We start from the raw sequence: 16,302 nt of genomic DNA, 5'->3' as shown, positions 1-16,302 counted from the left end.
TGGAGAAAAAGTTGTGTAAAACTAGCTATGTTACTTTATCAGTTCTGCTAACTCTATGTTATAATGTTTATTTCATGTGAATTGGATTTTTTTATGTTATAATATCTGATGGTTCAAAGCTCTTATATTTGGGATACAAACCAGTAGTAATAATACTCCTGATATTTACTGTGATAGCTGATTGTCCATTTAACTTTTTGGCTATTCTGGAAATATGCAGTGATTATAAGTTGATTGGTTGTATGGCATCAAAAAAAAGATTTTAGTTTAGTATAACTTCATGTGGAGTTTTAAGGTCATCAGATTGGTAATTTGTTTTTATTTCAAAGTTCAAATTTGAGATGATATCATTACTGGTAAACATCTGTACTATCTATGCTGTATGAGAAGCAGTTTCTCTTAAAGTTTTGGAGTATTGTAATTTGGGAAAATCTTAAGCTTCCAAGTCTGTCAGTTTAAAAGGGAAGTAAAACTGCCAAATCCCCTGGAAACTACCTCTTTTAAGCAAGGTCATTGGGAAAGGAACAGTTTTAGTCATGTAGTTTTTAAATGAACATAACTTGCTAAAAAGTTGCAAGGATTAAAAAGGATTTTTATCAATTGGCTTCTAGATTTCAGAAGGAAAGATGGTAAATGTAATTCCTTACAGTTGTGGGACCTGATAAATCTTTATTGCTTATTGCAGCTACAAGAGAATAGAAATAATTATAACTGCCTCTAAGCTGTGATTGTTGAGGCTTGTTTAAGGTAAAAGGCATTTGGGACCATAACTAAATTTTATTTGGAGTTTGAATTTGGGTATAGTTATCTGCATTAAATCAGTATCTGAGAAAATGCCACAAGCTACTCAGAGCCTGTACTGTGGACAGGTGGAAGCCTGCATTTGGTAAAGGCTGGAGGGACAATCTTAGCCTCCATCTGGGATGGGATCCCTCCTGGCTCAGTTTACCTATGGGGTTCCTTTGAAAAGGAATGTTCCCCACCTATTCCTGAGTCTAGGATTGAGGTGGAATGGATACTGCATGGTTGGATATCTGTAACTAACCTGAATTTAAACAGAATCAAGGATGTTTTATCCTGTCATATTTGGAATGTCACAGATCCCTTTTTTCCTTCTATAGCATGTTTCTATGATCAGAACAAGGAGTCAGTAAAAGATGTGAGCTCTTTCGTGTTAGCTTACTGGAAAATCTAATATTATTTTCATCTAGGATTAGAACATGTGCAGAAAATTATGCAAACAGCTTAAGATCATTCTAAAAGTTTTATGAATCTTGAACTGGTTTAAAAGAAGGGAAAATACTTTTAGAAAAAAATTTTAAATCTCTAGTGGGATTTTAAAAGGCCTACTATATCTTGTCTATGGGAAAATATAAAGGACAGTGAAACAGTCTGAGTAATGGGTTATACTAGCCCATACTCACCCCACTTCTGGTCAATTTTCTCTTACTCCTTTTTGGCCCTTGTTTGTTTAATCTTTTTGCTAGATTTGTGTCTTTTAGGCTCAGCACCCTTCCCTTGTAGGTGACTCTTCTGCCGGGAACATTGTCATGCAATCTAACTGACCCATGGAGCCTCCATGTTCAAGGCCTACTATGAACGAGCCCCATTTGTGCTCCCCAAGGATATTCCTTTCTTTGTGGGATGGGTGGGCCAGAGGGTGTGAACTCTGGGGACGAGGAATGTGCTCCCTGGCATTTCTCACACCACCTCTGACTATTTATAACATCGCTAAGTCCAGCACTTCTCCTTTAAAACGAGTTAAGCGGGGGTTTTTTGGACAATGTTCTAAAATCATAGCCTTAGATTATCTGCTGGCCTCTAGTGGGGGTGTTTGTGCACTAGCTAACACCTCCTGCTGCATGTATATCAATAATTATCGACAGGTAGAACTCCACACCAAAAATATACTGGAAAAGGCCAATTGGATGGAAGACTTCATGAAGCCCTTAGTGCACCAGGTTCCTCCTCTTCCTCATGGTGGTCCTGGCTTTTCCCTATACTTGCCCCTTTTCCTGGTCCTTGTCTGCTTAACCTTCTTGCTAAGCTTGTCTCTTCTAGGCTCAGTGCATTCCACTTGCAGATTTTGCAGGCTGAGTACCAACCGTTGCCCGAAGTTGTTACCCATCACCCCTTGGACCTGGCATTGGCCAAATTCCGGACCTTGGCCACGGACCCCACCCCTTGAACGATGATACCCTGAGAGGCAGGGACAGCTCTACACCCCTCCCCAGCGGGAAGTAGCTCGGGAAGCTGAGATCATTGTCCTGTACCCCCAAATGAATTCGGGTGTCATCTGTTTAAGGGGGGAATGATGGGGTACCTGGGGTCTAGGTCGGACCAACTTGTGGAGCCAGTCTGTGAAGTTGTGATTTGTCCTTTCCTGCCCTTGAGAGATGCCCCTTCCCCCTATCCCACATTCCACCTAGGCAACACCCTTTGACCCCTTTTGTTCTTACTTAATCTCTTGATTAAGTAATCAAGGCCAGGCCTGGCCCACACCCTCCTTTATCCTTGCCTTTTATCTCCTTAACGACCTGGCCCAAATCTTACCTAAACTATCTATTCACATGCTCCCCTTGGTCAGCTCTGACCTTTGTCTATGCACTGAGGCCCCTCCTGTCTGGCCAGCCCTGACAATGGCAGCCCTACCCTTTAAAGGTAAAAGCCTGTACCCCTCTCACTCGCAGGTCCCCTAAAGGACTCTTGCCCGCTTCTCATGGAAGCGTAACAGTAAACTTCTACAACTCTCACTCCAAAACAAAAAAAAAAGAATGTATCAAATACTTGGGAGTCTACCTGCCAAGACACACACAGGATTATAGGAAAACAACTATAGAACATTCTTTATGGAAGAAATCCAAGCCATTGATCAGAAAACAGTGCTCCAAACCACTAACAATCAGAGAAGTGCAAATTAAAGCAGCTGTGAGATTCCACCTCACGATCATCAGATTGGAAAAGTTGACAAAAAAAGGAAAATGATCAATGTTGGAGGGGTTCTGGGAAAACAGGTATATTAAAACACTGCTAATGATGCTGTGACATGGTCCAGTCATTCTATAAAGCACCTCAAAATTTACCCAAAAGGGCCCCCAACCTGGGCACACTCTCTAGGTTGACCCCTATGCCTAGAATGGTCCCTTTCCTTATTTTCACTTCCTGGATTCCCAGGCTTCCTTCCAGTTCCAGCTATATTCCACACATTTCACAGGAAGCCTTTCTCCACCCCCCTTAATTTCAGTGCCTTCCCTCCACTGACTACTTTCGATTTACCCTGTATACACACAGCTTGTTTGCTCAGAAGAGTGTGTATGTTGTCTCCCCCATTAGACAGGCAGCTATTGCCTTTCTTTGTATCCCTAGAGCTTTTAGCACAGTGCCTGGCACACAGCAGGTACTCAATAAATGTTTATTGACTATATGAGTGACTACTACAATGAACGCTATGCCCCAAAGAGATCAAAGGAAGAAGAAAAGGACTCTTTTTTCCACAAAGAAGTGGAAACTAAGGGAGCAACCATCAACCAGGGAATGGCTGATCAAATAATGGCATATTAATATAAAAGAATATTATTACACTGTAAGAAATGATGAATAGGAAGATTTCAGAGAAACCTGGAAAGACTTGTATGAACTGATGCAGAGCAAAATGAGCAGAATAAGAACAATTATACAATAATGATATTATAAAGACAAATGACTTTGAAAGATTTTTTTTTTTTTAAAGCAATCAGGGTTAAGTAACTTGCTCAAGGTTACACGGCCAGTTATTTCTGGGTGTGGTGCTGAGTGTCCGAGCCCGGGATTCGATCTCCAGGTCGTCCCAACACTGGAGCCAGTACTCTTACTCGCTGAGCCACCTGGCCGCCCCGAAAGATTTTCTTATACTTGGAAAGATTTAAGAACTATGACCAATGTAATGACCAGATAACCATTCCAAAGACCCATTAGGAAACAGGCTACCTACCTCCTGACAGACAAGAGACAGACTCAAGGCACAGACTAGGATATATACACACATACATACATACATACATACATACATATATATTTTTAACACAGCATAGTAATTTTTCTTGTTTGATTATGTATATCTGTTACAAGGGTTTTATTTTTCTTTTTTCTTCAATGGGGATTAATGGGGAAAGGGAGGGAAAAGTTAAGGGAAAGTTTTGTTAATTGAAAAAAAATCAAATTTTCAAAAGGGGGAAAAGAAAGAAAACTAAAAGGCATGATATTGGAAGTGACTGGATATTTTAGGGTACAGGGCAGTGAAGAACTGAAAATAATGCCAAGGTTACAAGCCTGAAGAATGGTGGTACCTTTGAAAGAAATAGGAAAAGTTTGGGATACAACTGCTTGGAGAGAAAGACAGAGTTCTGTTTCACACATCATGAATTTGAGATGTCTCTAGGATGCACATTTTGAAGTTCACAAGTGGTCAGAGATGCAGAACTGAAAGTAAGGGGAAAAACAAGCTACATATATCTATATCCCCTACATATACATACTCATGAACACATACCTATTTGTATGTATGTGGAGAAAACTATTTATACACATTTTATTCTTGTTGTTCAGCCATTTTTTAGTCATGTCTGATTCTTTGTGACACCATTTGGGGTTTTCTTGGCAAAGATATTAGAGTGGTTTGCCATTTCCTTCTCCAGCTCATTTTACAGATCAGGAAATTGAGGCAAACAAGGTTAAGTGACTTGTCCAGGGTCATACGGCTAGTAAGTATCTGAGGCCAGATTTGAACTCACGAAGATGAGTCTATCTGACTCCAGGCGGGGCACTCTATCCACTGCTCTACCTAGCTTTGCATTTAAACATTTATGTACATATATATGTCTTTGAGAAAGTCACATAAAGATGATAGTTAAACCCACGGGAACTGATGAGGTACAGAAGAAGAAAAGAAGAGAGCCTAATACAGAACCCTGTAGGTTGTCTACAGTTAGGGACTTAGATCTGGATAAGAGGCTGGCAAAGGAAGCTGAGAAAGATAGTCTGTATACAGGTAGGAAGAAACAAGGAAAACAAAGTATCACAAAATCCCAGAGAGAGCAGATTATTCAGGAAACTAGCATGTTCAACAGTATCAAATGCAGCAGAGAAGTCAAGGATGAACACTGAGAAAAAAATCATAAGATCTGGCAATTAAGAAATCATAACTTTGGAGACACTGGTTTCAGTTGAATAATAAGGTCAGAGGCCAAACTGCACAAGATTGAGGAATGAGAGAAAAAGAAATGGAGGTAACAAAAGTAAATAGTTTTTTCTTAGAGTTTGGATGATAAAAGGAAGACAAAGCTTGAAGAGATGGTAGGGTCTAGTCAAGGTTGTTTAACGATGGGGCAGAACTGGGTTTGATTGAAAGCAATAGGCCAGGAACCAGCAGAGAGGGAGAGGCTGAAGTGTAGACAGAGAGGAGAGATCATTTGAGAGGGCAATCTGCTGGAGAACATGGGATAAGCTAGTATCAAAAGCACAGAATACCCAGGGAATGAAGCATATTGGTTAAATGAATTCTCTGGTGATTTTTTTTTTTATTATTTTGATTTCAGTGCTCATTGAAAGTCATTTTAAAGTATATAGTACACTTTCCTATTTTAGAAAATAAAGTACACTGAGTATGATTTTAATCTTTCTTTGATGACTAAGGATCTTGCAGTGCCTGTGGGTCATTCTGAACATCAATTCTTGTTACACATTTTATACCATAAATATAACGAAGACAAAAAAATAAGGTATGAAATTTTTAATAAACCATACACATCCTGGGAGTTAGTTTTTTAAATCCCTCCTTTAAACTATTTTTGTCATGTTAAAAATGCAAATACATGGTTATATAATCATTTCTTATTGCTCCACCTTTTTGTATCCAGAATACTCTCATGCAAAGAGGTCAATATGGAGGCAAACTAAAATTTCATTAATCGTACTCTATCCATAATCATGGGTATAATATTCAGACCTTACATGCTTTATAAATATTAGAATATAATTACTGATCTATAGCATTGATAATTCAGTGTTCCAGAGTGCTATAATTAAGTTTTATTGCATTTTACTGAATTTGTTTGAAGATTTTCTGACCTTTGGGGGTCAGGTCAGCATGTAAATCAAACAAATCTCTTGGATTCTAACACTCTCCAATTAAAAAACAGAAGGTTGGTAATCACCATCCACCTGAAATCTTACCTTGTCTAGTAATACATTCTGCCACAATCTAAAGATACTGAGGTAACTTCTATCTCTGGCACCAAAGGACGTAAAGAAAAACTGCATGGAAAATAATAGGACAACTTCAGTATCACAGAAAACGAAAGGAAGGTATCTCTGTCACAAAAGCATACTGGGACTTCCTTTGATCTAACGATATTATCACTACTGTTCATGACTTACTGTATAGCCAATTGTATTAAAAAGCAAAGAGTTTGCATATAAAGGCTGTGGAAGAAAAAAATCATCTTTTCAAATAGCAAATTTAGTAGTTTTTTAAAGTACAATTCCTATTATAAACATGATTTTATGTTTTATCAAGAAAAGAATAGATACATAGTTAATGGGTTTTTAAGACAGGGAAATTGAGGTTAAATGACTTGCACAAGGTCACATGGCTAGTAAGTGTTTAAGTATCAGGTTGAATTTGAACTCAGGTCCTCCTGACTCCAGGGCTGGTGCTCTATTCACTGTGCCACCTAGCTGCCCCCATAGTTTATGTTTAACTTCATTTTAATAAAAACAGAATTGGGAAAAGTCTGCAATATTTTTCTGTTTTATATTTGCCTTATAGGCCTAGTATGACCACAGAATAAAACAAAAACAACCAAAAATTTTTATCAGAGGAAACTTTAGAGATCAAAATTTTATAATCTGTCTACATTAAACCATATGATTTCTTATACACCACGTTCTCAGATACCTATGACTTCCACTATTTATGGATGTGAAACCTTATGTACCAACCTGAAGCTGGACTTTCAACTTTAGTGATGTAAAACAAAAGTGGCATTTCACTTACTTAGGACAAATTCTAATATGTGCTTGCTTCTAGTAATAATTTTTCTTTGAATTCAATTAATATTTGCAAAGCAATCTTCTTAATAGGCATAGTTATAAAAAGTGACAGATGGCAGCACTAGAAACATAGTATTTCATTTATATATAAAACAGGCAGTACAAATTCCTCCTACATTATATAATCAAGGGCCTTATCTCTTATTACAGGGAAGTCATATTGAAGAGTAAGAGAATTAAGTTTTTCTGTCCTGTTTAATTCTTAGTTTTTCCAATGAAATGTCAAAATCCAGAGCTTTAACTAGCAATTATTTAACTGGTACAAAACAACAGAGCAGGAGATAAGCAGTTCAGACATGTTGACAGTGTGAACATGAGTACCAGGGGTGGAGAACTTGCAGCCTTGAGGCCACATTTGGTCTTTTGACTAAGTCCAAGTTTTACAGAACAAATCCTTTTATTAAGGGGATTTGTTCTGTGAAGTTTGGATTCAGTCAAAGGGACACACTTGAGGATCTAGAGGGCCACATGTGGCAGGAGGCCACAGATTCCCCACCTCTGAATAGTCACACTGGAAAAGGAGGCAGGAATCTGGCCCATGTCTCTGAAGAATTGGGGAGAAAGTGCTATCCCCAGGAAAGGAGACTCTCGGTATGATAGTGTCTCAACCAATGTGTCCCCTACATGTCTATACTTTATACCCAACTGCCTCATCCTAGTTTGGCTCTGTCAAAATAATAATACTATGGTTTTCTAAAATATTTTTACTCAAAATTCTCTAATAATTATTCTCAAACTAAGCCAGAATCCTATCCTAACACTATTCACATGGTTTACCCCTATCTAAATGTGCTAGAAATAATATAGGTTATATAATATAGGAAATAAGAGTATTGTGCTGATACTACCTTTTTTCTTAGGAAAAGTACCTTTGCCTTGTTTTCTAATAACAATTTAAAAACCATATTCCGGGGTTGTCAATAGATTTCTAAGACTTGTAAACCCATCTAAACTCTCCTGTCTAGCCTCCTAATAGCACTTTAAATTCTCTCTTTAATAGTTTTTACTCTCAAGCCTAAACATATGCTACTAACTCCCAGTAATCCTTCAAGGTGTGACCCCTTATCCCCATTCAATTTAATTCAACTAACACTGATTGAGTACCTAATATGTGGTAGAGATGGGAACATAAAGTCAGAAGCCAAATAGTCCCTGCTCTCAGGATGTCTATGTGAAGGAGAGGGATGGAAAGAAGGGACAGAACACAGATAACTGGAGGAGGGTGCGATCACTAACATGTGGGGGGAATCAGAGAAGGTTTCCTAGATGAAAGAGTAACACAGTCTTTAAGAAAAGGATGTAAAGAGAGAAAGATGAGGGAGAATTAATTCAAGATACGGATTTCCTCCCAGAGGGTCCTGCTTCCCTCCCTGAAAGGAAGAAACCTTAATAAATCCTGCTACCCTTTCACTTGAAAAGAGGAAACATTAATTGCTATCAAATCTCATCCCATCTACGACCTCATTTGGAAAAATGATTGACTTCTGTGGAATTAGTCTCAGTCAAACAACTTCTAACAGCCCACTAATACATTTGGTCCAACAATTACCTCCTTCCACTGTAGAAAAAGGTTGAGGATGAACTGCGTCCTAAGTTGTATAAACCCAAGAAAGGTAATCAGCCTTTCCTCAAAGGCAGAAGAGCAAAAAAATAAAATAATTTAGTAATTCAGGATGCCTTCTTCCTAATGATGAATAAAGTTATTAAGTATAACAGGAGGTTGAATCATTTCTTGGTTTATAGCTTATTACTTTTTATATCATCCCCATCTGTCTTCCTAGGGTCAGTCCTGGCAGTAAACCTAGCAAATAGGAAGGAGCGGCACTTGGGCCATAGAATCATATTCCCACATCCTTTATTGAGAAATGGCAAAAAGTCCAGATGAATAAAGACTGCAAGTTAAAAATAATCACAAGAATAACAGCTGCAATGGTGTTAGGCTACCCTGTCTGCCATTCAATTCTCTATGCACTAAGGTTTATAGAAGCAAAGATGTAGAGCTAGAAGGGAAACCATCTAGTCTAAGCACTTCATTCTACTTGGAGATCATCTAGTATAACTACTTTATTTTGCAGATAAATCAATGGAGGCCCAGTGAGTTTAATTAACTTACCCAACAGGTAGCAAGGAGTAGAATTTGGACTCACTGGCCCAAAACTGGTATGCTTTCCTCTGCCTCACACTGCCTTAAAACATCACACAGTCATAGAATCACAGACTTGAAGAGCCAGAGGAAACTCAGAGACTTATCTAGTCCACTTTGTGCCTGAATACAAATTACTCTGAACTGAGACTTGGCCTTAAAGAGCCTCAGTTTAAATCCTGAATCTTTCCTTTACCATCTATAGAACCTTGGGCAAGTCACTTAATGGAATGGAAAAGCCTACTTGATTAGGTGCTGAAGGGGCAAGGTAAGCCTCTCTGTGAGGAATAAGATTATACAAACCAAGGCCCCAACTCAATATGACCTTTCTATTACCTGAGCTGTTTGAGAACAGAAGATCCTGAGAATGTGAGGTGCTGCACTTCTCCTGGAACCCCGGCCACGTCCTTGAGAAGAGATATGATAACTGCCCAACTCCTGGAACTAGCCATTCCAATCCGGGGGGGGGGGGGTTTGCACTCGTTGGAGGGATTGGCCTCTATCCCAGGTCTCACACAAGATACAATGCTTGCTAAAAAACACCTGGCAGTATGCCTTCTTTGTTCTCAGCACTACTTAAACTGTAATATTCAGACCCCAAATTGGAATCTCACCCATGGAGGAGATGTCTTGCCTGGGACCTTCCCGAGCTGGACCCTGATGGCTGTACCTGGGATTCCCCAGCTTGTGTGGTCAGGGGTTGGTACTTCCCCCCATCGGTGATGATTATAAATATGTACATGTGTGTGTGTGTGTGTGTGTGTATATATATATGTGTTAATCACAATTGCTCTTATCTTTCTATTCCTAAACCTTTCACTCTGTTATCTCCGGTTTCCTTTCCATTCACCTATATTCTAAATAAACCATATTGGATCTTTTGAAGTGCCGAGTGTTCTGTTTACACGAATCCTGAACCTCCTTAATTGGACAGGTGCTTACTGTGCTAAGCTCTGAAAATAAAGATAACCTCTACATTCGAGGAACGCACATTTTAAAGGGTGGGGAGAGAAATAATAAAGGAAAGCTCGTGTTTATGTTCAATTATTGGCAGTTAGAAAAGTCAGGTAGTATTTAGGCTGGGCAAGTGGAATGGCAGATGGCAAGGCCTAGAGGATCTTAGGGGTCAATGGCAAGGTAGATGGTCCCCTTCAAAAAAGATGTCATGTTCAAGGTTTAGAAGAGAGTGAGGCTCTGGAATATCTACAGGAGAATTATGAATTTGGAGCTAAGCATAGAACTTACGAGTGATTCTTGCCTAGGCAGTGTGGCAATGAGGGCTATGTGGGGTAGGCATTAATCTATGGCTTCCCTAAGTGGCAGTAGATGTTACTGGTCTGCCTCCCATCAGTGGGTTAGGGTACAAGAAAGGAAGTTCCCTGGCTCCCTAATATGGGACCAGTGTAGGTAATGAGTCCCAGTCATCTGAACCGCAGTTTCTTCACAATCAAAGAGTCAGACTGGATGGATTCTTAAGATCTCTATGACTGGTACATTCCTATGAAAATCCAAAGCAAATTGTTCATTGCTTGTAACACTTATGAAACAAGAAAAAGATCACAAAAGTACGAGGAGACTAGACCTATGATTTCATAAGTATGGGGGATTTCCATGAAAGACACTTCCTCTAGTAATGAATATCAGTACCTTCTCATCTTAGAGAAATGCCTGGATCACTGAGATTTTAAATGACTTACCTTGGATCACAAGCCAGGCTGTTTCAGAGGTAGTACTTAAATCCAGGTATCCTTGCCTCTGAGGCTGGTTCTCTATTTGCTATGCTAGGTTGCCTCTCTACAGTATAAAGCCAGTAACAGGAATATCCCAAGAAATACTTATTTTCAGGAAGACCTGGGTTAAAGATCCCCCTCTAAAACATCCTGGCTATGTGACCTTTGACAAGTTGCTTATCTTCCCAGCACCCCAGGCAACTCTCAAAGACTATAAGCCATAAAACAGCTGTGCATTAGTATTGGTAGATGGAGTTTCCTTACTAGAAGTTCCTCACACCAATAAAACCACAAGTCTGGGCCCACCTCTAATTCCAACAGCATACAATTCTCTTAATCATTAACATTAGTTAGGAACTGTTTAATTAACTAATAAGCCTAAATGCAGAGATATCAATATCAGTAGTGGTTTATAAATTCATAAGCAGCGCTTTAAAAGGGGAAAAAGAGAAAAGGAGAGAATGAGAACAAGAATTTGCATAAATTTCTGAACCTTTTCATTCTCTGTAATGATTTGAATGGCATTTGGAATAAGTCGAGCAGTCTTCTCCTTGGTCATAAAGGTTATGTCCTTCAAAGCAATGGAAATCTAAACACACAGAAAAAATTTAATACATTAAAATGCATTCTAAAACAAAATATAAACACTAAAATTTTAGTTTAACATTAGCCTAGTGGTCAATATTTAAGCAAAATAAACTTTCAAAGCATTAATAAACAGCTATTATTATTCTCGGAGAAAAACAGAACAGACAATTAAACATCCTTTTGAAATTCTCTCTCCCTAACCAGATCTCTATTCTTGACATCAGACAACATATAAAAAAAAATGTGGATGTTTATATCCTGAATTAATATACAAACATGCAAACTAACAGAATCTACCACATAAGACATCTTTTTGGCAATTCTATCAGGAAAGATGCACTAAGCTTATTTCAACAGGAAATCTATTATCAGACCTTAACTAAATTTGAAAATTGAGCCAAAAAATATCAAGCAAAAACAAAGAAAATGTTAAAGAAACATAGTCTTTATAACTGTATGCATGCTTATGCATATGCAAATAAACATTTCTACAGGCCAAATGTAACTTTACATTCCAAAATACTTTATAATCTAAAGCATATTACAGGGAAAATTTTTCTATATTCTACACATTTCTATAGATTGTTTTTCTTATTTTCCTTGAATAGTCTACCTTCAAAATAATGTTGGTACTAACTAAAACAAAATCTTTAAATATAGAAATTATGACACTGTAACGATTTATGTTAGTATACATTTCTTTTTCTTTTTTTTTTCTTTTTGCTTTTTGGAGGGAGGAAGGTAGGGCAATTGGGGTTAAGTGACTTGCCCAATTTGAAATCAGGTCCTCCTGACTTCAGGGCCAGTGCTCTATTCACTATGCCACTTAGCCACCCCCCCCCCAACCCCTGTTAGTATACATTTCTGATGTGGTACAAGGCCCCTTTAAAAAATATTTTCCAGTTTAAAGTTACAAATATTAGGCTTAATCCTCAAAATCGGTCTACAAAATCTATCTTGATTTGATCAAAGATTTAATTAGGTCTTGCAAGCTGAGAAACAAGCTGAGAAAAAAAAATGAGAAAATATGAGCTGGACCACATAACTGCTAAGTGAATCAACACTGGGCTGGAGTCAAATCCAGATAATGGCTATCAATGAACAGTGTTGACTTCTGTGGATGTGTCTAAACATAGGGAAATAAAATAAATCACCTCTCAGACTCTCTTCCATCAAATATGGTTCATTCCACCCTCTTAACATATTTGATATAAAAGATTCTGCTCTCCCTTCATTTTCAGCTGATAGGAATCTATAAAACTCTAAACGATTTTTGCTGTGACTTTGGAATGAAATAATGAAAAAAAGGGATGAAATGCATTTTGGGGGGAAACCTCCTAAAAACTGAAACAAGCAGTAAGAGACCTGGCATGGTTTTAAATAATTAGATTTAACATGATTAGTACAATGAGCAAATATTGTACCACCTAAGTGACCAACAACCTTCTCATTTGCTATTTGAAATTATGATACCAAAGAGATTTCTCAAATAATTGTTTTAACACATTGAAATAAGAGTATGTCTTACTGTGGTTTCCCATCTAAAGATGTTGCTATGGAAACAGAGCCAGTTTTCTGAAAGGTACAGGCGTCCCTGAAGCAGAATGTCCTTCTGAAGAGCACAGGCATAATCTGAACACACAAAGACAGGGAAGGAGTTGACCCAAAAATCTAGCAGTAACTTGAAAAAAATGTATGGTATTTTGAAATACAAAAATCATTACTACCACTTGTTGGAAGGAAAAAAAATATCTAATTTCAAAGTTATAGAGAAAATCAGCAGTTAAACCTCCACCTCTGCGCTAATAGGCAGTGAATATCAATGAACAGTTGACAAAGTCAACAAGAATTTTACAACTCCCAAAGAGATAACAAATCAATTATTTCAAAAAAATATTTTAATTTTATTTCAAGATCTAAGATTTTTCTTTCCAATATGAGAATTAATTCCTGGATTTTCTATGGTGACAAGATAATGGGTTGATATGAGTAATCTTAGTTTAATCACTAAACTCTGAAGTTCAAAAAAGATGTTTTTAACAGCTGTATAAATCTAAAAGTACCTAAAAATTAAAAATCAAATTATATTAAATTTCTGAGTAAATACTCTGAAATCTACATATAATTAAAGTCTGTATCTTACAAAGAAAAACAAATTTATTATTCATATTGATTTTGACAGCAAAATCATTTGGAAGGGGAATGGCTCTCAAATCCTCAAGCAAAAATAGTCCTATGAAATAATGAAGCAGACAGGCTACTCACTTAGCATGCGTAACTACCCTTCTATGATGAATCAGAATAGTGGTCACAATGAAGCTTCCTGAAAATTTATTCCAAAACACTGAAAGTTTTCATTAATTTAGTTTACCTTATTCAGAATTCCCAAAGTATTTATTTAAACAACATGATTTTGATTGATGATCTTTTCAGACAGGCTTTCTCAAAGTGCTGGTCAAAGGTTTTTTAAATGGCTCCAGCCAAAACATCCTATGTCAGATACTGAATAGTAAGTTAACACAACAAACATTTCTTGAGTGCTGACTGTATGCAGGGCACTGAGTATTTACCCAAGCATATGGAACCACTATTTACCCAAGACCTTAATGTTGCATTATTTTGTTTTAAAGACTTTCTCTTATCCTTGCCAGCAAAAGATTCATTTTTGATTCTTACACTCTTGCCTCAAAAGACAAATATGTAACAAAATAAGGAGAACATTTAAGAACCAAGAGAGATCCCACCTGATAAGTCATTTTAATAACAGACTGCCTAATGAAATGAAATAATTATTCCTATGTTTCTCTATGAAATTAATGTCAATATCATTTGATCCATCAAAGAAGCGCTAAAAAAAAAAGCTGTATATCAAATAAATGGCTGATTTATCCATTTCACAATTTTAAAAGCTTTTCATAATAAGCACTTACAGACTGTATATCAAGTAAATGGCTAAGTTCTACACATTATACAGTTTTAAAAGCATTTCATTTTATAATAAGCATTTACAAAAGTCAAAATTAGAAATATTAGAAGTTACTGATGAGGGGCGGCTAGGTAGCACAGTGAATAAAGCACCGGCCCTAGAGTCAGGAGGACCTGAATTCAAATCCAGCCTCAGACACTTAATACACACACACACACACACGCGCGCGCGCGCGCACGTACTATGTGACCTTGGACAATTCACTTAACCTCAATTGCCCTCAAAAAAGCAAAAAAAAAAAAGAAGTTACTGAAGGAACTGTATACTGGATACAACAGATTAAAAGCAATATCCCTTGCTACTGAATGGTCAGTTTCCAACATGATTATCAACAAGTTTTTGAAAAGTTGTTTTAATCAATCAACAAGAATTTATCACAGGCCTATTCAAGGAACTGTATTACTACATCTAGGGGACACAAATACAAACATAGATTTAGAGCTGGAAAGATCTCTAGAGATTATCTAGTTCAACACCCTCCTTTTATATAAGAGGAAATGGGACCCAGAGATGTTAAGTGATTTTCCCGAAGTCATACATTTATGTATGTTATAAAAGGTTTTTACTAAACAACTCAAGTAATGACACCGTTTAGAAACAAAAATATCAAAACTATTACACAAATAGTGTAATGGATAGAGGGCTGGACCTGAAATAAGGAAGAACTGTGTTGAAATCATACCTCAAGCATTTATTGAGCTGAGTGACCATGGGCAAGTCACTTAACAGCTCTAAGTCATCGGGTTATTATGAGGATCAAATGAGATGATGCATGTAAAATAATTTGCAAACCTTAAAGCACTGTGTGCATATGTAATCAGCTATCATCAGCATAACTAAGGTAGCAATCACTTTGGAAAACTTATTCTAATGAAGTTAGTATCATTGCACAAAATATTTTAAAAGTATCATAACTTTTTAACCATAATTTGTTTTAATCCAAAATAGAACTATTCAGCTTGTTGATGTACTGCATTCCAGAGACTTGGCTCCAAAAGACTTCTGACTTCAAAAAAATCAAACTCATCCACAAAAGATGATGACTTGTCATCAGTCAGTCATTCCACACACTTAAGGAAAATGCTTCTGGCTCTGAAGACAATTCCACAAGAGGCACTCCACAAGTGTTTTAAGCAATTGCAACATCAGTAGAATAAATATCTCTCCTCCCAAGGTGACTAATTCAGATGTTTGCATGCATGAATTTTGACATATCAACTACTTTAATATGTCACCCAATATTTGTTGATATTTATATATGCCTTTAAGTGGGTATACATCCTGTAAGTGGTCTATATACATTTTCTCACTTTATCTTTACAGAAGTCCCATATGGAGCTATATGGATTCACTTTTAAAAGTCATCTATTAAGTATACACATGACAGTGCTGAGACAAGACATGTTTGTGCCTTCATGGAGCATAGAGCCCAATAAGTGAGCAATGACAAACACAAACAACTCCTTTCTTGCCCTATACCCTGCCTCAGGTCCCCAGAGGAGGAGCTTTTTCTATTCTCTCAATTAGCACTAACAAAGGTTATTTATTTACTCAAACAGCCTCACAAGAATAGTAGTTGCTACTACTAATAACATTTCTCCTGGGGCGTGCTCGCCCCCAAAAAGATAAGGAATCCAGGGGTGGGAATGAACTCATACATGGAGGGAACACACCTGGTCAAGGCAACACAAAACTCACAAATGGAACAGCAGGACCTTTCTCTCTCCAGTCCTCACTAGGTTCCTATCAGGGTGTAGGAAAGTTAT

At 37.4% G+C, this 16,302-nt stretch overlaps 1 protein-coding gene across 1 annotated transcript in view; it reads right to left on the bottom strand.

Annotated features, from left to right (window-relative positions):
* GRAMD1C (GRAM domain containing 1C) overlaps positions 1–16,302 on the bottom strand; it is a 173,307-nt gene that overhangs the window by 65,015 nt on the left and 91,990 nt on the right. The window contains exons 4-6 of the mRNA XM_069069900.1: positions 13,079–13,182; positions 11,456–11,551; positions 6,211–6,291 (exon numbers count right to left, since the gene is read on the bottom strand). Of these exons, the coding sequence (XP_068926001.1) occupies positions 6,211–6,291; positions 11,456–11,551; positions 13,079–13,182 (281 nt within the window). The remainder of the gene's footprint in view (positions 1–6,210; positions 6,292–11,455; positions 11,552–13,078; positions 13,183–16,302) is intronic.

The sequence above is a fragment of the Petaurus breviceps genome, unplaced genomic scaffold (genome assembly GCF_028583685.1).
Source record: "Petaurus breviceps papuanus isolate PSGF00001 unplaced genomic scaffold, PetGlider_PUasm1.0 90792, whole genome shotgun sequence".
NCBI lineage: Eukaryota > Metazoa > Chordata > Mammalia > Diprotodontia > Petauridae > Petaurus > Petaurus breviceps.
Note: the sequence above shows the minus strand (reverse complement) of the source record. Positions and strands in the feature narration are given on the sequence as shown.